This window comes from Bombyx mori, chromosome 6, assembly GCF_030269925.1.
Source record: "Bombyx mori chromosome 6, ASM3026992v2".
NCBI lineage: Eukaryota > Metazoa > Arthropoda > Insecta > Lepidoptera > Bombycidae > Bombyx > Bombyx mori.
The window spans coordinates 15,843,018-15,866,663 of NC_085112.1; the positions used below are offsets into that span (position 1 = coordinate 15,843,018).

At 36.4% G+C, this 23,646-nt stretch overlaps 1 protein-coding gene across 1 annotated transcript in view; it reads left to right on the forward strand.

The window, feature by feature from the left end:
• Positions 1-7,527: 7,527 nt before the first annotated feature.
• BomSIFR (neuropeptide FF receptor 2-like) overlaps positions 7,528-23,646 on the forward strand; it is a 110,114-nt gene continuing 93,995 nt past the window's right edge. Inside the window, 1 exon segment of the mRNA NM_001279451.1 lies at positions 7,528-8,059. Coding sequence (NP_001266380.1) covers positions 7,528-8,059 — 532 coding nt within the window.

A 23,646-nucleotide genomic window follows, 5' to 3' on the forward strand; every position in this document is an offset into this window, starting at 1 on the left:
CTGTCAGTTATCGCGTTTTATGTTTAGATAAACTTTGAGCTGCATATCGATGGTTGGCTTAACGACTTCCTAGTGGTGAATCAACACTTTAACACACACGCTTCGACTTCGTATGTCACTCGGTAGGAATTCATTTAAGTTATTATTTTTTTTCTTTCATGAACACTATCTATAGATAGATCATGAGTAAGAAAATATTGTCTGATTTGTGAACTTGAATAAAATTTATTTAAGACAGGGTCAAATTTACTGATCAATACATTCTTTGTTTAACCATGCCATGAATGAGTAACCCCCTAGTGTTGATTCTGACCATATTGATGAAAACAATACAAATGTCGTGAAAACAAAATACTAATCAATAAACAAATAATAAAATAGGATTCCATACTTTTAAAAATAAATATCATTTTAATTTAGAATTTATCACTATACATAAATTTCGTTCAATGGTCAGTATTGTAAAACGGCAGCTTCATAGAAAAAGGCCTATTATTATTTTATTTCATATTTATGTACGACTAGCGGCCTGCTCCGGCTCCGCTCGGGTCTTTAACAAAAATTTCAACGATATTTGACGTTGTTTTATTTTTTAAAATAAAAGAACACTTATTGCAGCATAACTATAATAGTTAGGCATACGCTGTCGCGACACTTTTTGTAAATAATAATGTGTTCTACAAAGTCGTAGTACATTATTTTGTTTTATCATCAATAGTTTTCGCAGGGCACGCGATGTAAAATATATTTTAGGAAATGTTTTTACACTTTGGGTTACATTATTGGAGTTTTAGTAAGGATCCCAAAATTTTTTCAAAAAAGATTATGTCCTATGTCACTTGGGAATTGTGTAGCTTCCAAACAGTGAAAGAATTTTTCAAATCGGTTCAGCAGTTTCGGGGCCTATTCAATATAAACAAACAAACAAATCTTTCCTCTTTATAATATATTTGTATTAGTATTAATATACTTAGTCTGGCCATAAATACTGTTACAATTAAAAATAAACAAAATATTACATTTGAATTTGGTATCTGTCATTATTATATGATTGCTCATTGAGTTTTCTCATTGTGGCGCCAATACATTGTACAATATTTTGCGATATTAAAATGGAGTGGGGTGATAAAGAGAACCGAATCGCTGTGATTGCATTACACAAAGTAGGTATGGAGCCAAATGCAATTTTTAAAACTCTCCATACGCTTGGTATTAGTAAAATGTTTGTGTACCGGGCTATTAATAGGTGCAATGAGACCTCCTCTGTTTGTGACAGAAAAAGATCTGGTCGTCCACGTAGTGTTCGTACGAAAAAAGTGGTCAAAGCAGTAAGGGAAAGAATTCGAAGAAATCCTGTCCGAAAGCAAAAGATTTTATCTCGGGAGATGAAGATAGCACCTAAAACCATGTCGCGTATTTTAAAAGATGACTTAGGACTTGCAGCCTATAAGAGACGTACTGGTCATTTCTTAACTGATAATATAAAAGAGAATAAGGTGGATAAATCGAAACAACTACTGAAGCGGTACGCAAAGGGAGGTCATAGAAAAACTTTGTTTACGGATGAGAAAATTTTTACAATTGAGCAACATTTTAACAAACAAAATGACCGTATTTATGCTCAAAGCTCTATGAAAGCTTCCCAATTAGTCGGCAGAGTGCAACGTGGGCACTATCCGACTTCAGTGATGGTTTGGTGGGGTATTAGCTATGAAGGAGTGACTGAGCCATACTTTTGTGAAAATGGTATCAAAACATCGGCACAAGTGTATCAAGATACCATTCTTGAGAAGGTAGTGAAGCCCCTTAACAACACCATGTTCAATAATCAAGAATGGTCCTTCCCGAAAGACTCGGCGCCAGGTTATAAAACTCGGTCTACGCAGTCTTGGTTGGAAACGAACGTTTCGGACTTCATCAGAGCTGAAGACTGGCCGTCGTCTAGTTCTGATCTTAATCCGCTGGATTATGATTTATGGTCAGTTTTAGAGAGTACGGCTTGCTCTAAACGCCATGATAATTTGGAGTCCCTAAAACAATCCGTACGATTGGCAGTGAAAATTTTTCCCATGGAAAGAGTGCGTGCTTCTATTGATAACTGGCCTCAACGTTTAAAGGACTGTATTGCAGCCAATGGAGACCACTTCGAATAAGCTTTTTATACTTTAAATTGTTTTATATTTATGTATTAGCTCGTTGAGATTTTGTTTGATGTATCAATCAGCTTAGAAAAGTTTGCTTAAGTATTTAGCATTGTCACGAGGCATAAATCTGATTAATTACGGCAATAAAAACGAACCTAGCAATCATTTGGCTACATAAGTTAGATAAATAAGAAAAAATAAGTGATTTATACCTTGTTTCTGTTTTTAAAAATAAGCAAATTCTCGGATTTTAGTACGAGCATGTAAGTTCTGAATTTATTGATTACTGTGATTTTTTTTTGACATTTGATTATTAAAAAACTACTTTCAGATTTGTGTAGAAAAAGCAACTATACGGTTTTGAATCATCGGTTTTCTTTTTTTTTTTTATTGCTTAGATGGTGGACGAGCTCACAGCCCACGTGGTGTTAAGTGGTTACTGGAGCCCATAGACATCTACAACGTAAATGCACCACCCACCTCGAGATATAAGTTCTAAGGTCTCAGTATAGTTACAACGGCTACCCCACCCTTCGAACCGAAACGCATTACTGCTTCACGGCGGAAATAGGCGGGGTGGTGGTACCTACCCGTGCGGACTCCCAAGAGGTCCTACCACAGTGATTACGCAAATAATAATTTTGCGGGTTTGGTTTTTATTACACGATGTTATTCCTTCACCGTGGAAGTCAATCGTGAACATTTGTTGAGCACGTATTTCATTAGAAAAATTGGTACCCGCCTGCGGGATTCGAACACCGGTGCATCGCTACATACGAATGCACCGGACGTCTTATCCTTTAGGCCACGACGACTTTCTGTCTAATTTCTAGTTAACCGTCCTGTAAATTTGGTAAAACTTTCTTATACAGGCATACCTCTATGGCGGCCACAAAATACTACAATAACAACAACAGTGAATGATTACGAAGCAATTAATCGTCAGTGAGTTTTAATTAAGTAAATGCGCTGTTTAAAGTAAAGTAAGTACATTGTGTACAATGCAGTTAATTTACATCTAGCATTAATGTCATGCCGCATTCTTGTGTTTATAGTTTATGTTTTTATGTACTCAATCGAAAGTGCACTTAAGTAAGAAGTGTTTGAAAGTATGAAGAATTTATAACTTTTCATAGAGTTAAAAATGGAGAATGGAACTGGAAGTGACCACTCTGAACTTATTAACACCAGGTAACTGTAAGTACTCCATTAACGACGTAATTAAAACTAAGTCATCATATTATTTCGGACCTTAAAAATTTACAATTTTATTGATCACGAAAAACAGTAAAGTATTGACAATAAAAAAGCAAGTTTAAGCCGTAAAAGTAGTTTGAATTTTGATTACTACTCAGGATAACTGAAGAAAACACATGACACCAGATGGACAGTTTGCTTGTTCAAGATTTGAAGTGATAAAGCAATAGGAGTATAGTGCGGTTAAATAGTGGATATCTAGCGTATTCACATAGTTTGATTAATTCACTTGACGACTCTTTCAAATTATATCAATTAGGGCTACTATAGGAATTAGTGAAAAGAAAAATATAATAAAAAAAGGAAACCGACTTCTAACAAATAAAATGAGAATTCTATCAACGTAGTCGAAGTATTAAATAAGTAATTAAATATGCGTTATTAAGGATAATTCAAAAACTGCTGGTCACATTTTCATGAAATTGAAATGAGACCATGAGGAGCATCAGCATTCACGTAAGAATCATCAAAATCAATATGTTTACGTCATCTATGGTAATGAGCACAAAGGCCAATATTAGATATTTGGTTGTTCTTATCTTCTTAAGCTAGTCATTTAACGGGTTTGAAAGCGATAAATAGAACAACTACTTCCGATGATGATAATTGTCTTTGCTTAGTATTTGTAATTAGCCAATTATATTTATTTATTTATTACACTTCATGTAAAATTTACATTGGCGGACTTAATGCTTAAGGCATTCTCTACCTGTCAACCAAAGGTAGTGTAGAGTAAATAGTGGTAGGTGCAATGAAATTTCTATTACTTTACCAATTTTATTTTTGAAAAAAAAAAAAAACCTTTTTTAAAAGAGTATAATTACTTGTAAGAAGCTTATCTATAGTCAAAAAGATGTTGTCAATGTTCGGATGTTCGTATTTTTTCAACGTAAGCACGTCGTAGAAACTAAATCAATGAAATAGTCTCCCGCACTAAACACGCACAGGTTTGTACGTGACATCTGTGCCCCTTGACCAAGTTCATGGTTACGTCTCAAGCCGTTAATAGAACGAATGGCCTGCAATAATGGTGTTGTCTCAGCTCATACAAGTACGCATCTATAGGTATCTATATCTATCAGTACAGGTATATAGGCCATACTTATTTCCTTAGGAAATAAATCAGTTTCAAGTTTTGGTTCTCTGATATTCATATTGTAGAGATTTCGAACTTAAGTCACGCTGAGTACGGTAGAAATCTCGTTGTAGACCACAGAATTTGGCGTCTACTAAAGGCACCCATAGCTATTGCAAAAATATTTAATGTGACGCATAGCTGTTTGTTCATTACAGTTGATTTTAAGTTAATTCCAGTGTATGATACATCTGTGTGATTTCAATTCTTGTTATGTCTCGTTCCTCAGATTATTGATTGTATTCCGGTGGCTGTAAACATTTTTACGAGACATTCTCGAGGATCGTTTGTTTAATGAACATCTCAGTTTAATGGAGTCGACAATGTTATCGTTTGCTGGAATAGTTTGCGACGTGCGGTTTTAGGTTTGATGCCCGAAGGGAACAAACTGATTTTAACTATTATTTTACTGTTTCATTATATTTTCACGGGGCGTATACGTACTTAAAGCAATGGTGGTCACACATAACGCAATGTCCAAACTAGTGATTGAAGTAGTAATGTTTTATACACTTATTTAAGTTCGTATTTTTGATTAAAAATATTTACTGCCTAGGTGTCTGAAAAGTTTCACGGTCTCATTGGTCTTAAGTGGTTATTGGACCTCACAGGTATTATATGGTAGATGCACCGATTCGTATCGGGACATGACGTTGAAGTCTTAATTACATTACACAACGGCAGTACCACCCTTCTAACCGGAACATGTGACTGCTTTACGGTATATATAGGATAGTGGTATCAATCCCAGCGTATCCATGGTATCAATGCAGGAAAATCACTGCTGCATATTTTCCGGTGAATTCTTCAGTTGCCCTTTACGATGCCCACCGGCAAATATGCGGAGACACTAGTCTAGGTCGACTGGACAGTATTCTACTTCTGTATTAAAATGGTATTCTCTATTGAATACACTATAACTTACGGGAATTTGCTGTTGGAGTTATTATGCCGGTATTACTGGTCGTAGGACCTCTTGTGAGTCCGTACGGGTAGGTACCACCACTCTGCCTATTTCTGCCGTGAAGTAGTAATTCTTTTCGGCTTGATGGGTGAGGCAGCCGTTGTAAACCTATGACGAATTCTGCAGAAAGTCTCTTTATGCTATAGACGGCATGAATCCCAGCGCTAGGTAAGTTTTACATTAAGGTTTCAATACGTTTTTGAAAAATCAACCCCTGAGCCCAAAAAGTATTGGCGAATAACTGTTTCTCATTTGCACAATGTTATTCTTTGAGGCGCGTGTCTGCAGGTCTACTGGTGGTAGGACCTCTTGTGAGTCTGCACGGGTAGGTACCACCACCCCGCCTATTTCAGCCGTGAAGCAGTAATGCGTTTCGGTTTGAAGGGTGGGGTAGCCGTTGTAACTATATTGAGACCTTAGAACTTGTATCTCAAGGTGGGTGGCGCATTTACATTGTAGATGTCTATGGGCTCCAGTAACCACTTAACACCAGGTGGGCTGTGAGCTCGTCCACCCATCTAAGCAATAAAAAAAAAGGTCTTTACAATGAAATCGCAAAGCACGTCTGATTGTTTGTTATAAGTTTATGAAAGCTGAGTCATGTTGTTTATTAGATGAAACAAATTACGAAATGAATTACGATTTTATTGCATTACGTGGGATCGAGGCGCCCGCTCCAAAAAATTTTCATTTTAGTGTTGTTCATATTACGGTTTATTTTTTTGAATAAGTTCACAGATCGTCTGGTGATCGTGGAAAAATTATGTGTATTATCTACGACCCTGGATATATACATAAACATCACACGTGAATTAATTTGAACTTTAAAATGGCTCGCCCATATCCCAACCCCCATGTATGCATTATAGTTTATATGTTTTTTGTTTATTTATTTGATAAAAAAAGTATTTATTCGTATCATCAAAATAAGAGTGGACTACAGAATCTGCTTCGTCGATTCTATTTGTACTATAGTGTTGTTCAAGAATACGTAACTATATATTAGATTTATATGTTATAAGTTTTTTTGAAATAAATAGAAATAATAAAATAAGTCAAAAAAATTGTTGCTATTATAATTTTTTGTGTTTGATAATCCAAAGAGCTCGCGTTAAGCCCGTATCAGAGATTATGAAAACGCAAACACCACCCGCCTTTAAAATAATAGGTGGATGCCTAAATAATTCTACATGTATGCAGTGAAGCTGTAGATTTATGTGGACCCTCCCCTGTGTCTTGAGCCCAGGCTTGATTTATTTTTAACCTTTAGAAGAAGCCATTCAAATATTATTAATAATTTTATTTCTAAACAGTTTGTATGGTAGTATAACACTTTAACCAACGCCGCTTCTCCACAAAGCCTAGTAAATATTTAGCGAATCTAAACTTACTTAATTCAACACCTCTTTAGTAATAGTACAAAATAACTTTGAAGTTTTGAAAAATAAAAATTGTACTACATAGTTCAATGACCGAAGAACTAGAACGGTCACAGTGAGATTACTCTTCAAAATCTGCGTAAGATGAAAAACTAAAATTGAATGGGCTTTTTATATACACACTATGTGAAAACTCCAAGATCTTATTTGCATACGAAAGTCACTATATTATTTGAAAATAATCAAACTTTTTCAAAGTAAATTGAAAATGGAGAGCTTAGATATTGTATATACTCAAATAATTTGGCTGTCAAGCTTTATCGGTCGAATTGCATTCGGTGACCTTAGAGTTTCGTTCGTCAATGTTCAGCTAAAATTATTTCAGCAATTCGAAACTTTATTCTGTAGAGCATAAAAGTGCCCGGAAATGCACGAGTAATTTTGGGCATCTCGTTCAAAATGCACATGCGTCGAGACGGCAGGCCTACGCCGTAGCGGCACTACGAGCCAGACGGCGTACGATCGCCGCGTAGTGCGCACGTAGACCCGCTACGAGCACCCGCAATAGCCACTCGGAACTTTGAACTTAAATGATTACGTTTCGTCCGTTTTTAATCTAACTTTTCATGTGTCACGTGAGGTGTTTGTATGAAAATGGCTCCGTTAAGGCTCCCGGTAGACTATTACACAGATGATTTCTTAAATTTCTCGACACAGAATCCCAATAACGAGCGCCACCACACTCGTCACAACCACTCTCATTTGCGAGAGAGTCACAAGAACCATGTCGCAGATATGCTGTCGAATTCCATTATAGACGCATTCAATACGCGCTTTGTGGAGAACAGTGTGCTGCCTGATATGGAGCCGCTGTCCTCTCACATGGACTTGGAGGAGAGGCACTATCCATCGCGGATGAACGGGACATTAAATAGATCTGATTTCGGTGGCGATGAGTTCATGTACCGTCACAGTGGGGCGATGACCGCGGTGTATTGCGCGGCGTATCTGCTGGTGTTTCTCGTGGGGCTGGTCGGGAACTGCTTCGTGATTGCTGTGGTGTATCGGTCGCCGCGTATGAGAACTGTCACCAATTTTTTCATCGTGAACTTGGCGTTTGCTGATATCCTGGTCATCGTGTTCTGTCTGCCCGCGACGCTCATGTCAAACATATTTGTCCGTGAGTATTGGTTTGAATTGCTTTTAATTTGCCATATTAAATTGTGCTTGACAAGGATGTATTTTGAAATCGATACGTTTGAAAATTTTAGAAATTTATTTGGTTAGTGAATTCGTACAATGTTTTTTTTTATTTTTCTTGGCCCTTGAAGGCCGACGAGCATACGGCCCACTTAATCGTGAGTGGTTATCGTCGCCCATGGACTTCAGCAATGCCAGGGGCAGAACCAAGCCGCTGCCTACGGTTTGCTTGCCCACCGAATGGTTTTTTATATTTCAATGTAGTTCATTTTATTTTTTATTTTATTAACCTTATTACGAAATAAGTTTACAATGTTGTTTTGTTCTCGTTGAGCTAGGTATAAAATATTAAAACATTTCAATTTTTTGCATATAAAAATTTGCCTATTATAATTTATTTTTCTCTCTGTGTAAGAATATTCATTATTTTCTTTGCGTAGTTGTTGGTTTGCATATACATATGTATATTAGTTATGTAGCTATATATTAAAAATGCAAAAAATATTTTAAAATCTGTAGCTTTTGACCCTTTGCTTCTAACTAGTAGGCTCTTTTATTTTATTTTTCTTAGTACTTGATTGGGAGTATACGACAAACAGAAGATCTTCCACCGAGCGGGAGAAATTGCTCGTTGGACTGACGATATTATTGTTCGGAACTTGCATATTATTATATGCAAACACACCTTGAAGATATCGTTAGCAAGATTCAGGCATTTGTCAAATAATTTGTATAGTGTTTTGTTTTTAAATCGTCAAAGTGGTTATCTTATCGTCAATCTAGCTTATAGCTGACTTTCTCGAATATCTTGCCTCTAAAATTGTCAGTATTATATATTTCTGTAAAAGAAACAGTTAGGATTGCGGTACCAGCCCATTTGGGTCTGTATGCACTCTTACATCAATTTTTATTGATAAAAGTATACTTTGGTCATAAAATTGGTAAACGTCCGTAAGAATCATTGTTATTAGGTTAACTACAGCTTTACGTGTTGAGAGTCCATAAAATATGATTAAGCTCTATTAAAAAAGTAATCTGTTATTGGTTTCTGAAGCTTTTCTACGATTTAATGTCTTGTAGATAAGAGTGAATCAGTAAAAATTGTTGATTGATTTTTCCGCCTTCATGACATGGTTGAGTGGTGAGTGACTGATTTCTGTAGTACAGGGTTCGGCTTCGATTCCACGTCGGGATTAGTTGTTCTTATTCTTGTATTATCTTTTCGATACCCGTAAAATGGAAGAAAAGTTTAGCTTGGTTTAGTAGGCTGTGTAACATTTTGATTTAAATTGACGTTTAGATAAAGGAGGTCCGATTTAATTCGTTTAGCTGTCGCATTCAGGCTGTCTATAAGCTCCAGTAATCGCTTAAAATCAAAAAGCCAAATTGATGATTATCATCGTTAAATATACAGATAACAATTAATAAGGAAAAATATTGAATATCCAATTCAACATTTCAATAAGTTAAAAATAGTGACTTCGAATAGAATCCGGACTGGACCAACGAAACGACTCAATTCTTCGTTAGTTAGTGAGGTGATGGATTGGCAGGCCGTCACAGTCTCACACAGTCCGCCCCAGTCCCGCACGGCCCCCGACACAGCCCGACATCCTTCGGCTTGTAACTGTCAATTAAAGACGTCGTTTTATGAAAAAGCGATGTCGTTCTGTTGGCGGAAATCAATTTATAAGGAGAATTGCTTTCGGAAATGGAGGTTCCATTATGGAGTTTTTTCGAATTTATCACGCCCGTCTTAATAAGAAGTAGCTTGTTATTGGGGTAGATCTATATACGATATAGATAGACGGTCCCCCTGTCTTACGAACATAGATCTAGAGAATTACACTTTGTAGTTAAAATAGGCAGAAACTATTTAAAACTAGTGTGGATTCAGAGTACCTTACTACCTAAAAAGTCAAATTCTAGAGAATAAAGTATGAATTTTTTTATTCCTCTCAATGGGGGTTGAGTTCACAATTCACCTTTATTTTTATTTATTTTATTGCTTAGATGGACGTGTTCACGGTCCACTTAGTGTTAAGTGGTTAACGGAGCCCATAGACATTTATGACGTAAATGCCGCTACCCACCTTGAGACATGAGTTCTAAGATCTCAGTATAGGAGATATGTTTGAGAGCTCTGAGGAGCTCTCAAACAAGCTTGAGAGGATGCAAAATCTATGTATCCGTTTTATATACAATCTCAGAAAATTCGATCATGTTTCTCATTTTCGCAAAGAACTTAAATGGCTCCCTATACGCCTTCGTAGGAATACTCGAATATTATGTCTCCTATTCAATATCCTACATAAGCCCACTTCTCCCTTATATTTACGTGAGCGATTCTCTTTCATTCGTTCTCCTGATGCTCCCTGCAGGTCCAACCAACGTTCTGTTTTGTTATTCCCTTCCCACAAAACCAATTTCTATTCTCACTCCTTTACTGTGCACGCGGTCAGACTGTGGAATTCGTTGCCGGCTGACATCCGAGTTTGCAAGTCTGTTTCCGTTTTTAAATACAAGGTCAAACAATTTTATCTATCATCAACCGAATGATCATGGTTCTATACTCTTCGCATATACGAGTGTTACTGTGTTACTTTTAATATTTGCTATGTGTATGTGCTATAATTCTCATGTTGTATTTGTTATTTTAGTTATGTGTTCTACACACACTTATCACTTTTTATTATTATTCTCATTATCCTCTCGCAGGTCTGCTGGAAGAGATTTCTCAAAGAAATAAGCAGTGCCTTTGTACATAATTTTCCTATTACTCTGTACTGTGTCTTGTTTTCTGTGTGTACATAAATAAATAAATAAAAATAAATAAATATAGTTACAACGGCTGACCCGCCCTTCAAGCCGAAACGCATTATTGCTTCACGGCAGAAATAGGCAGGGTGGTAGTACCTACTCGTACGGACTCACAAGTAATTAATTTACCTGCCAGTAAATTAGTACCAGTAGTACCTAGTATTAACTGAAGCTATTTTAGTCGGACTTTTATAATTTCACATTTAAAAAATTTACTTCAATATAACACAACATAGTTGTATGAATTTTAAATATATTTTGATTCACGTATGGAAATATAGTTGCGTGCTGATTTCCATTCATATGGGATTTTGTATATGAGTTCTTTGAATTCATTGCATACATGCCGATGTTATTATAATGTTCGAATAATGAAGTTTGTTTTGTGTGCCGTATAGTATGATTAGATTTACAGCCATGAGAAAAATATACTGGTTGTAGGACGTCTTGTGAGTCCGCATGGGTAGGCATCACCACCTTGTCTATTTCTGCCGCGAAGCAGTAATGGGTTTCGGTTTGAAGGGTGGCGCAACCGTTTTACTGTTAAAAGTGAGAGCTTACAACTCATGTCTCAAGGTGGGTGGCGGCATTTACGTGGTAGATGTCTATGGGCTCCGGTAACCACTTAATACTATGTGAGCGTGAGCTCGTTGACTCATCTAAGCAGTAAATAAAAAATACTAAAATTGGCGTAGACTGGGCGTACTCAAAATCTGTTAATATCCGTACGTATCCAAATGTGACGCTATTGTTATATTCAGCCATTATAGTTGCGGTATGTTGGTGTTTCTAAATACCCTCCTGCTTATTGACGCAGTCATGCAGAGTATTCATGCGCATAAATAAATAACTGTAATGTTAACCTCACTTACCAATTTAAGTGGTGAGAGCATTGTAATGGATTTGGAACGATTCAAAACCAGTTTGTCGTCACCTCGACTCATCTATATCATTAAAATATGAGGTTAATTATTCTGGCAATGTTAAGGAGACAGTCGTCGCTTATTTTCTTATTTATCGTGTGGTATTATCAATAATTTGACGGTATAACTGGTGGTAGGACCTATTGTGAGTCCGCGCTGGTAGGTACCACCGCCTTGCCTATTTCTGCCGTGAAGTAATAATGCGTTTCGGTTGGAAGGATGGGGCAGCCGTTGTAACTATACTGAGATCTTAGAACTTATATCTCAAGGTGAGTGGCACATTTACGTTGTAGATATCTATGTAAACTTAACGACAGGTGGGCTGTGAGCTCTTCCACCCATTTAAGCAATAAAATAATTAAAAAATAAATGATTTACTAAGTATAAGATCAGCAGCTATGGGCATACCGTTCGTAAAGAAAATCTAGTTACATGTATATCATGATATTCATCGACCCGTCATCCCAGTTCATCGGTCATTGACATCACTCGACTGAAACAGAAGTTAATTTCGTAATGAACCTTACTATTACTGAAAACTTAGGAAATTTAAATCTTTGACAAAATTTGGAGACAGTCGCAAAACTCTTTAAGTCAACAATACGTAAACGAAGGTGAATTTTGGGTTTAAAAGTTACTCTTTATCCATACTTAATAGCTCAGCTTTTTGAAAGCTTAAGCACTTCGGTTTAAAGTTTACGTTTTCATAAAAATATGAAGTACAATTTAGTTTAGTTGAGATAGTAGTAATTACGGTAATTGCATACCCATAAGATGATCAACTTGTGTTAGAAATTGTAGAAATCAAAAACTAATACATAAACTTTGTGATTATGAGTGATACAATTTTATTATAACTAGTATGTAACGACACTTGATGATGAAGCTGTATTTATGTTAGAAACTAGAATATTCTGCGTGACGTAACTCCCAAAGGTGCACCGAAGTGAGCATCGCAGGCGGCAAAAAAGATGATCAGAAAAGAGAAGCATCGTTTTAAGCAGAATGCATTTTTTTAATTAGACGAGTTTGTCCAAAGATCTCATGTACAGGGTGTTCGAGGCCATTCACGAAATTACCGGGAACAAGTTCACCCTCACCCTTGAATTTAGAATGTTTCTTAGTTTAAAAAAACCTGATGATAAATGGTTATCAGAATTTATAGTCACTACAACTTAAAAATCCCTATTGAGGGAGTGAATTAAAGTCCAAACTACATTGAAATTTTATTTATACTCCCCATCGTCATTTTTCAAGAACACGTACAACCCAATTGTTATCGGTGCTCCGCCTAATATGGCCGGTCGTTAGGTAAATGTGTTCTTGAATTGAGACCGCGAATTGATAAACGTAATGCACGACGCCCTCATGCTCGTTGTAGTGACGATCTATGCAGGGTGGCTGGCAGGAGCTGGACGAGAGAAAGCGAGGATAGTATTTAGTGGCGTGTAATTGGAGAAGTCTAATCAAGCAGTGGACTGCTACAGGGTGAGGATGATGACGATTGTCGCTTTGCACCGGAAAAAAAAGTAAATTATTCCATAACTCTATTTTTCTTTATTGCAATATTGTTGATGTAATGAAAATGGGAACATGTTTTATATCCATACAAACGACTTCAATAAAATGCGCTCCCATCTGATAGGTACTGATGTAGCACTCAACGGGAATGCATTACCTAAGTGCACTCGGATCTCCTAGAAGCCGCAGTTCAGCTCTACAGTTGTACACTAGCGACCTAGTGACGCTTTTAGAAAATTTGTTTCAATTCTTGAATATTTAAGTCTATCCGTTTCCTAAAGCTGATAAATGATCATAGCGCCGCTTTTATTGTTTAGTCACTATCAGCGCACATTCTGAGACGATTTCAAAATATTACATATATAGTTATATAAATATTAGTAGTAGCTATTTCCGTTTGACTTCAAACAGAAGAAGGCCGTTTGGATTGTCGATAAATCGTTTGGAGCCTCTGGGTCTAAGGCGGGTCTTTGGTTTCCTCTGTGTGTTATATCGTATGTTCCATGGGAATTGCTTTGAGGCATTGTTTGAGATGATCCCTTAATTTCATTTTACCATTGTTTTTACGCTTTTTAAATATCTTTTCTGGTACGTACCATCTGGCTTTGGAATGAGCTCCCTTCGACAGTTTCCTCCAAGCGCTGTAACGTGTCCTTCTACAAACGAAGCTCACGGAGACTACTCAGCAGAAGGCAGCAGCTTGGTTCTGCCCCTGGCGTTGCTGACGTTCATGAGCCAAGGACTCCACTCACCATCATATGGACAGTATGTTCGTTTCGTGCAAAGGCAATAAATAAAAGTAGACATGATGGTTATCTCGCTACTCAGAAAATAAAAATAAAAAAGTCGGTGGTGAGAGGAGTGGTGAAAGATAAGTAGTAAAATATTATAAGGATGTCATCCCTTAGCAGTAGTATTACGAAGAGGCCGGCGCAAAGGTATTAAAATAGTTAAATATCTATACTAATATATAAAACTACAGTGGTTTTTACAGATGTTTCGTTATAACTACTGAACCATGCATCCGATTGACTTGAAACTTGGTATCCATGTAGAAAATACATGTACTTAATGGATAGGCTAATATTTGTATGAGTGTTGGACTCCCTAATAATAATGACAATAAATATTAATGTTAATTTTAAATGCCCAGCGAAGCGGGCGAGTATGGCTAGTAACTTATATTGTAAGACCTTGAGCTATTAAACTCCTTCATATCTTGTTTTATTTATAATTTCCGGCGAGAACACTGTAAGAGAGGTGTTAGAGGTCTTGAGGCAACACTTCCATCTGTCATGATGAATGGGGTAACAAATACATTTACCGGTAAATAACTATTATACACACACATATACACTGTAATACAGAACTACATACTTCTTTCTTTCTCGACATAAGCAAGTTGAATAAAATTACCTAAAATATTTACTGAATCAGTCTAAAATAGCCAATGAAACATAACACAAATTTTACTGTATCGTCCATCTTAATATAAGTAAATAACATAATATTTTATGTCGCGTATTCGTAGCGACCGCGGTTTTACGATCTCAACTCGAATCTCAAATGTGTCTTTTATTTTTAATACTTTATGAGTATGTAATCTACACTTATCCTAGTTTTGAGAGTGTTATAGTGTATGTAGTTTATAATTTACAAAGGGTTATTGTTTGAAATTAACATTTTTAAATGTTATCTTATCATTATCTTAGGCCTTACAGCACAGGGTTTAGCCTTGTCCAGTATGTCTCTCCAGACTGCTCTGTTCAGGGCTTTCTCCTTCTATTTCCTAACACTGATAACTTTGAGGTCATGCTCTACGCCATATAACAATCGGAGTTTGGGACTATCGCGACTTCTGGGGCCCTCTGGTTTGCCATAGAGCAGTTGTCTTGGCATTCTGGTCTCTTTCATTCGAATTACATGTCCTGCCCATCGTAGGCGTCAATTTTTTATAGTTCGTATGATATTAGGATCCTTGTAAATATCATACAATTCGCGGTTATAGTGCGTTCTTCATATATCGTTTAAAGGTTATCTACATTAGAGACATTACGAGTAGATCAGTGTGGGCAATAATGAAGAATTATATATCTATCTCCAGCATGTATACACGTAGCATTTTCACGTACATATCGGGGTATAAACCAAAATAGTAGCGCCGTGGGTGTAGGGCTGCCAGCGGTGTCCAATGTCACAGCGGGGGCTCACTCGACCTCGGAGATAAAGATTACATTGTCTGCAATGAGTGGGTGTAATAACGTAGGTAGCTGTCTAAAACTATAATATCGGTGGAACAATTACAGACAGGCGTTCTATGTATGATGAAATCGAGGCTACGACCTCATGCCTCAAGGTAGGTTGTTAAATACAAAAAAATACTTTAGTGAAATTACGACCTTGCGGTTTTTAAGTGAGTACTGGAGGCACCACGAGGTTATTCCCTCATCATATTTTTTTGTTTTTCATTGCTTAGGTGCATGGATGAGCTTACGCCCATCCGATGTTAAGTGGTTACCGGAGCCCATAGAGATCTACAACGTAAATGCCGCCACCACCTTGAGATATGAGTTTTAAGGCTTCAGTATAGTTACAATGGCGGCCCCAACCTTCAAACCAAAACGCATTATTGCTTTACGGCAGAAATAGGCAGGGTGATGGTACCTACCTATCCGTGCGGACTCACAAGAGGTCCTACCACCATTTCACTACTTTTTGAATCCGAACGTATTATTGCTTTACAATCTAAATAAGCAGAAGGTCAACTTACCCGTGAAGACTCAGAACAACCTGTCAGCCTGTGACGTGAGTGACCTGTGAACAGCAATTATACAAATAAATTTTCGTAACGCTAATAACGCTGAGATTTTTTTGGACTACATTGACCACTTCATATGAGATGGGTATTAAATTCGTCCCCATATTAAAATAAAAGTAAAATAATCAAAAAGGCTATTCTATTTGACGACTGCTAAAATCTGTGGACACACACACATCTCTGAAATTGGTATGACGTCTTCCCATCTATCGTATCGACAGACGATTATTTTGCTATACTGACACCAATTAATTACCACCACCAAATGAATATTTCAATAATTAATTACACATTTTTTTTATATGAAAACTCAAGTTTCCGTTTAAAACAATTAGACGTTGAATATTAAGACGCCTGCACTCAGGGAGACCCTTGTCTGTCTTTTGCATGGTAATCAGTTTCATTGTTATTATTTACAATACGAGTTCTTGTTAATTGTCTTTCATTAGAGGAGATTTTGATTCATCTGGTGTAAAATGGACACTGGACCCATAAACACTACAACCTTGCGACGATAGTTTGAAGTTTTAAGTGCGTTATACTAACAACCGAAACGATATGTGTGTGACGTTCTAGCAAGTACAAGAATAAACAAGGACAAGATATATAAGCTCAAGCAAGTTTATAAACTCTTATTTCTTGATCATGTTACAAAAATCATCCGAGAGTTATTTGGAGAAGAACAGTAGAGAGCAAATGAAAATGTTAACTAAAGCCACTAAAGTTAACTTAGCCACTAAAGATTCAGATAAGATAAGACTATTCAAATCGGAATGCATGTATTTTTGTGATCTTGCTAGATTTTGCTAACAACTGCTTGCTATTTGCTTCTCGGCAGAAGACTGTAGGGTAGCGGTGTCTGTATGAACCACAAACTAAAGTCCTAGGATTATGATGATTGTGCTCTTCTAACAATCATATCATGTGCCATTAGAAACGTGTATATCTCGAGCCACTGCATTTTTCTGTTTCCGTCTAGTTGTCAGTACACCTAGCTCCTAGAACGATTTCCGGGTTTAATTTCTGGTCCGTATCAGAGTTTTTGTCCATTTGGAGTATGACTATTTTGTTCCTCCTATAAGGTAAGGGAAAAACAATAAAGAAATTAAAATGGTTCAGCAAGTAGTCTCAAAACAAGAAAAAGGTCTCCTGGAAAAGAAAATATCTTTCATAAATGACCGACTCCGACCTGGAATCGAAGCCACATCCCGCAGGGTAGTTAGTATCCATTTAGTTAAGAGACGACTGAAATGCCATTGGTGACAGCTTGACCATTGACGTCTAGACCAAATGGCAATAAAAATATAAAATCAACCATTCAACTTAACGTCCCAAACGTTTCTCAAATGTATCTAACAAAAGAAAGCGTCGAACGAGAATTTTTGAAACTCGCACGGAAGAAATTGCTTGCAAAATGTTTTTCAAAAAATGATTATCGTTTTCTAAAATTCTTGAAAGCTTTTCTGCTTCTTAGATGAAAGTTAATTATAATATTATACTTTTGAATCAAATGGTTTTAAAGAAATACATCTATTCCCTTCTCCGAGATTGGTGAAACTATCAAAATTACACATATTTTGGCGTTGATTTGTAAAAATGATTAGTATTACTAATACTATAAAAGTATGGTGCGGTCCAAATCTTTTAGATAAAATTTAAATCACTGTTGAAGTTTGAGTCTCACAAGTTCCATTGAGAACAGGGAGGATTTTTTTAATTATTGTATACAGAAAAATATAGAGTCGCATAAATTATATTATAATAGTATACAAGGTAGTAGTTTAGTAGTAAACTTATGACGAATTAAAAGTGCTTGTGTAAATACTTGGATAAAACTTATCATTTTAACAACCCTAACTCAGTAATGAGTTTCCTTCCAGTAAAATACAAAATGAGGCTACACGGAGCATGTAAACGGTGAATAATTGTACAAAATCATTAAATAATATAATAGTAACATATTTAAAGTTTTAATAAACCAATTTATTGTCAATATAAATATTACTTTTGTAATGTACGTTTGTAAATTATTTTTGCCAGGGTTAAAATAAAAATAAAATATAATTGGTCGCTTAGCGTTGAAAAACTTTCCCCGTTTGATAAAAACTACTTTAGACGTGTTCAAACCCGTCTTCGTAAAATATTCCAACAAGTTCTGAAATCTGAATCAATAATTAGATTTTCCGATGCTTGAAATATATATTAATGAGGTGTATGAACTTTAGAAGTGTATATAGGACATATTGTTGAGCTAATGGATAGTGAACCTAATTTTTATACCACAGGTTACGGATTGGATGCTCGATAATCATTATAGAAGATATTTGACATTTTAATATAGTGTTGAGTATATTTTTGTCTCATATATGCATGTTTCCAGTACCCATAACACGGAAGACACTCTGGTAGAAACTGTTAAATTTAGAACCTAAATTGTCCCGTAACTTATTTCTATAATTCGATTGAATTTTAGATTGGATGTTGGATTTTACTCCTTCGGTTCACCTTCGAACACTTAGACCTAAATCTCTGATTCAAAAGAGTCCAATTAAAAGTAGCGTAAGTACAAACATGACGAATTGAATAAAAGATCAAAGCAATTGCTACAATACCTAAAAAATTGCTACTAAAACACCATATATTCCCAAATTGTTTCTTTCCTAAAAACAACCTTACCACAATAAGTACCTACACGAGGGATCAACGTAACTAATCTAGGACATGCAGGGATAAGACAAACCGCGATATTAATCAAATGTCCTCTACAGGGCGGCATTTAGGTTAAATTAGCGGGGTTTTAACAACTACGAATTTATGAATTTTAAATATGTGATACTTTTAGGTAGGATATAGAGCAAAAAAATTCATTATTTACAAGCTAATAAGTATTATTACGAAAATTAAGTAAAGTGTTTTAGATGTCATGAACTTGTCCAATAAAGGCATATAAATAGAGGCATTCATGGTTCCGGTAACCATTTAAGGTGAGCCCTGGGGTCGTTCACGCTGATGCGATAAAAAATAGATATTTCTTCATTTAAGAAAAGTCTCTTATTTCGGGCTTGGCGTTTCCGCCGTGGTCCCGAGCGTGTTGTTAATTAATTTCGTAGTACGTATTGTGTCGCCCCCACGACCCTTGATGCGGCTCTGGGCTTGCAAAACTACCATTTGTCTCATCCCAGACTACTTGAGGATAATACAGTGGCTCGGTCTAGCTGTCGGACAGTTTCATTCTATTTATTTCCGTCGGGACATTGTCTTGGCGTTGCTCGAGCCAGGATTTTCAGCTGGATGAAATTAAATACTTACATTATGGTTTTTTTTTAAACAGTTCTCTTCGATATGGCTTCTGTCAAACATTATACATGCAGACCATATATGCAGTAGATGAGACATTATATTGTATTTTTCTTGTAAAAGTCATAATAAACTAAAAAGATATTCAATGTGTATGTGGTGAGTCATCACTCTCTGAATAGTCTTCTAGTTTAATTTGTTTTAACCTAAATAACCTAAATAATATACGTGGTCCATGAGCTTGTTAGCCTAATTGGAATACAAAAAATATTTTTAGACTTAAAGCCTTAGCATAGAACTGATAACTAACTTATTAGTCTTTTAAAAATTCGTTAATGAAGGAAATTTTAGTTTTTTTATCTGAATGTTTAAAAACTCATGGCAAATGTCATTGAACTTTTCCAAGTTATATCGTAAACATCAGGTCAGAAGTTGCGAAGTAATAAATTGATTCGGTAGTTGCCGTTTCCACGATGCACATTGAATATAATATATTTTTACTGTCTCTGACAGCGCGTCCACTTGATTGTGATCTTTGATTGTATAATTAATTACTGAAGTTAGACGATGTATTTAATGATATACGGCTCGTAAAGCTGATGCTCGCAATTTCATCTTCACATTATCGTAATATCATATTTTATGAATCGTTTTGTGACAATTTCGTATGTGTCCCTGAGGATTTGGCTATTGTTATGGTGAATGAACTTATGGATCTTTTATTGTATACTATAAATATATTGAAGTAATCAACATATTCGTGAGAAATTTTCTTAGTCACTCCTCTTTGAATGTAAAGTTTCGATTTTAAACTGCATTCCACGTTAGTTGCAGACAAAACTCAGTATGGTCGTCATCGTTATGGAAATATTATCCTCACAGACGGCGCGCAAACATGCCAAACATGTTTACGCTTGGAGTATGCGGATAGTATATAAACGTTCTTTTACTGGTGGTAGGACCTCTTGTGAGTCCGCGCGGGTAGGTACCACCGCCCTGCCTATTTCTGCCGTGAAGCAGTAATGCGTTTCGGTTTGAAGGGTGGAGCAGCCGTCGTAGCTATACTGAGATCTTAGAACTTATATCTCAAGGTGGGTGGCGCATTTACGTTGTAGATGTCCATGGGCTCCAGTAACCACTTAACACCAGGTGGGCTATGAGATCATCCACCCACCTAAGCAATAAATAAATAAAAACGATTTTAGAAAAAGCAGAAATCATCAACCAAATGAAACATAAATGCTTTTTGTTTTAGTATATTCAGAATACCACTTAACACCACGTGGGGCCTGAGGTCATCCACCTATTTATGGAAATAAAGTATATGTGACGTGGCATTGTGATATAACGTGAAGCTAACAAATACTGCGGTTTAGATTTGAGATTGGATGTAATAACAAAGTTCTACAAGCTAACTACAGCGGCTTGGAATTGCAGATGTCCCTGGAAGAGACCAAGGAGTTTCATTTAGGAAAGGGGTCCAAGCTTGTTTAATTTTCTAGGCATTAAAGAAGTGCCTAAGCGACTGGTTATATCCATAATATCTTCGTTCATTCTCATATTTGCACTAAAGTCAAAATGTAGCTAATATTCCCAAAGCCACATATTTTAACAGTTGACCGGTTTCTATCGGAAATGTCCACACTTGATTATTACAGGAACTGTCCTTATTTTTTGTTGTCACGGGCATTTGCACATCTGGTCCGAAAATCGGGTGTAATATTTTATATTGGTCCAATACGGACCGGTTTATCTTAGTCACAAATGAGATACGGTTTTTTGCGACCAAAGCTATTGGAACGTGTAAATTGCTATTTCTCGGCTTTATTGACATATTTCATTAAACAATTAAGTTGACTATGAAATGCTGCATCATTAAGACATTGTACTGATATTGTTAAGAGCATAACGATGTCTCTTAACTGCCGGTAAAGCTGAAACTGAGCAAGAATTCGTCGGTATCATATTAATTATACTTAGTTTGAGCAATTAATATAATTCGTGGCCTAATTGATTATTCCGGTCTTAACGAATGCTGAGAACAATCTTGGGGCATGTACCAATGATCCTAAATAAACACATACCTGTTACGTGTTCATGGACGACATGAAGGAATAACACAGGTTAATTAATATTAGCCTCACAGAATTTGTTTTTTTTTTTACTTTATATGATTACTTTATCACTTTGTGTAATCACTGGTGTATGATGTATTCACATTGCTATGTTCGTATGATTTACTAACCGTTTACCACCGGCTACTTTATTGTACGCATCCGCCTATCTAAACAAATTTACACAAGTCATTATAAATATCTTTATCGCGTTAGTATTCCTAAAAGCATTTCCAATTTTGCGAAATATGTCCAAATATTATTTCAAGTTTCACTACGCCTACACGAATTAAATTTTAGGAAAAGCGCAATTAATAATAAAACTTTACATCTCAACAAATCTTAAAGTTCACTGAACTGTTGTTGATTTTGTATTTTGTAAAGGGTTTTTGTCGGGGTCAATGTTCTGGGGTTTTTTTTAGTAAATGTCCCAGAAAATGTGTTTTAAAAATGGAACACACTAAATTATGAATCTTAAAGTAGCTTTGATTACATTGATGGTCTGGATAGTGTTACCTTGTTCGAAATGTTAGATTGAGTACATTCCTCGATAAGGTATGAGTGAGTCTAGGGAGTTCTAATCCTCTCAATATGGTCTTGGATGAGAAATCCCTCTATGGAGCTTCAAAATCAATATTCGCAGCATGAATATATTGATGGCTGCCCTACGTATGCATGGAAACAAGAACAGGTGTTGATAAATGTACATAAGTTGGAAAATATAACATAAAATTACAAAATATCACAATATGTACACAGATATCAATTCTGAGTTCCATTAATAAATCATATTGGAATTGATTCAGTAAATCCCAGAGATTTGTTCGTATCACGGATGTATCAAGATTATATGTTGTCAGTTCTGTAATATATCTTCAGATATGTTTACAAGTAGATTCCAAGCTGCGTCACTGTCAGTCTTTGCGAAAAATTTGGGAAGTGGAACTTACAATTCTTGCGAAGCTAGTCTCGTTTAATTGTTTATCAATCTTTTCCAAATACGGTACTTGATTTGGGTGTCCTTGCAATATGTCGCTTAGCAATTACGAAAATTGTTTTTTTTAGATAGATGGCTCTCATGACGGTAATCGTTGCTGATGAACGTGTCATCATCATCATCATCATCATCACCATCAGTCATCCACTGTTGGACATAGGTCTCTCCCAATTCACACCACTAAGCCCGGTCTCCGGCTCTCCTCATCCACTTCTTGCCGGCCACCCTTCGGAGGATATCGCACCATCTAGCCAGGGGGCGTCCCACGTTACGCTGCGTGATCTCCAATCAAGAACCCGTCTGCTCCAGCGATCGTTAATTCTACGGCATATATGGCCAGCCCACTGCCACTTCACATGAACGTGTAAGCTACACGAAATCCATGCTTGGTCTAAGATCCGAACTACTTTATAGCCCGTGCCTTTTAATACAAGTTCAGTGGGCATCTTATTTTATTAAGCCATGAGAAAATATCTTGTCTATTTTGTTTTCCTACTAAAAGATAATAGAAAAAGTATGTACATCGTCTCGATCTCGTTAAGTTCGCTAATGGTTCAATGAACTTAGTTAACTAAGCTTTTGCCGAATAAAGTTTGAATCGCTTCAAGTTGCGACACTGAAAGTGAATTAAATGGATTTATCTTCCTTCAGTCTTGCTAATCGGTTTTCGATAGTTATTCAGAAAGTCGTGTGATTCGATTTTGTCATGTTTTCCATCGCGAAAATTAGATCCCATATTATATTAGACTGGCACTTGTTTTTTTTGTAATTTATGGTTGGACGACCTCAATATCCGAGCCCATAGACATCATCATATCGTGAATTAGCCTTGAGACCTGAACTGGACATTGTACTGAAATTCATGACTATATCACGGCATACATGGGCAGAGCTGTGATGCCTCACAATGCTAACTAACAAGGGCCTACCTCTTTATTTTTCAAATACATTGCAGGCATGAGTACGACCATGAGTATGAGGAACCACATCGGTGGTAAAGATTGATAAATGTGAAGCTCCCTCGTATGCTGGAAAGATGGCGATACAACTATTTAGAGTTTAGAGTTAACATATTAA